At 31.1% G+C, this 1,540-nt stretch overlaps 1 protein-coding gene across 1 annotated transcript in view; it reads left to right on the top strand.

Moving 5' to 3' along the window:
- The window catches only part of LOC105827248 (HEAT repeat-containing protein 5B-like), a gene marked incomplete at its 5' end in the record, with an annotated part of 6,289 nt that extends 5,319 nt beyond the window's left edge, over positions 1–970 (top strand). Inside the window, one exon of the mRNA XM_012665308.1 lies at positions 190–970. Within this exon, the coding sequence (XP_012520762.1) occupies positions 190–494 (305 nt within the window). The remainder of the gene's footprint in view (positions 1–189) is intronic.
- Positions 971–1,540: the final 570 nt, after the last annotated feature.

The following is a 1,540-nucleotide window of genomic DNA, read 5'->3' on the forward strand; positions in this document are numbered from 1 at the left end:
GCTTGAGCATTTAGTAGATATTTAATATTAATTATGAGTTATCATTGAGTTCTAAAATAGATTGTGCAAGTTTACTTATATTTTCTTATAATTCAGCCTTCTGTGGTAATTGCCTAGTTTTTAAATTAAAGTTTATTGTAATCTTTGAGTTCGTGATCATTCTTCATATTTTATCTTTGTTATTTGCAGGAGTCCAATTACTTGCTCTCTTAGTTCCCACTTTAATCTCCTACCTGCTGGATGAAAATTCTTTTGCCTCAGCAAGTTCAGCTTCCAAAGACCTTCATGAGTTTGCACTCCAGAATTTAATGCATATTGGACCTTTATATCCACATGCTTTCAAGACAGTAATGGGGGCTGCTCCTGAGTTGAAAATACGCCTAGAAACTGCTGTTCGAGCAAGCCAAGCTAGCAAAGCTAAAGCAGCTGCCAGACAGCCAGCCCCTACCATACATTCTGCACCAACAATTAAGCTAAAAACAAGTTTCTTTTAATTTTTTCTTCCATTCATTTTTATTTATGTTGTCAGCTAGCTCCTAATTAGTGAAAGCCACTGTATCATCCCAGGCTATGGATTCTGTTTTATTTGTATATTGGTGTTAGAGTGCTTCCAAGTAGTTTAAGTGAAATAATGTTCACACCACTTATTGATTTTTAAGGAGTGATTTTTTTATCATGTGATGAATTTGTTTTCATTTTACCCCTAATAATGTTTCTCTTTTATTAATTAATTTATTTTTTAAACACTGAGCCATAGTCTTTTAAATTTAAATGCTAAAAACATAATTGTATCATGTAGTCAGGCAGCCTATTGATATTGTCAGGGAAAAAAATAGGTCAGAATTCAGCATTTGTTATGAAAAAATTCAACTGAAAAACAAGCAGATTTTAAATTTTGAAGTAACCAAAATAATGGAAAGTATCTGTTTTATGATGTATATACTATGAATAAAATCACAACATTTTCTAAGCATTTCCCAAAATGTTATCTTTCCAACAAATCTTTTAACTTTCATATTAAATTACTAAATTATGTTTGTGTGTAATTTAGTTGTTAACTGAATTAGAATTCTCATTTAAAGGTCCATTAAAATGTTTCAAATGGTATAATGTTCTGCTTTTTTTTTTTTTTAATGGCTAATATTTGGCCTCAGTTATGTTTTGTAATTACAGAGCCTCAAGTTCTGGCTATGATGGTTAGTTTCATTCATCAAATATTTATTGGATGCCTACTGTGTATAAGGCATCAAGCTAAGTGCTGTAGGGCAGACAGACGTGAATTAGTCATAATTTGAGTTATGCCAGTTTCTCATGCAGTAGGAATTTTACCACATGAAATAGATAATTCATGAAATGAATGTTTGCCACAGTGGTTAGCAAATTTTAGACACTGAGTTTTACCAGACAATGTAACATAGATTACATCATCAAAAGCAAGTCACTTTTGAATGTTTGAAAATGAACATTCCAAAATATGTAACTATTAATAATATTTATCATCTGCTACCTGCTATTTATTCTTTTTATACCCACACCAATA

The sequence above is a fragment of the Propithecus coquereli genome, unplaced genomic scaffold (assembly GCF_000956105.1).
Source record: "Propithecus coquereli isolate 6110/MARCELLA unplaced genomic scaffold, Pcoq_1.0 Scaffold991, whole genome shotgun sequence".
NCBI lineage: Eukaryota > Metazoa > Chordata > Mammalia > Primates > Indriidae > Propithecus > Propithecus coquereli.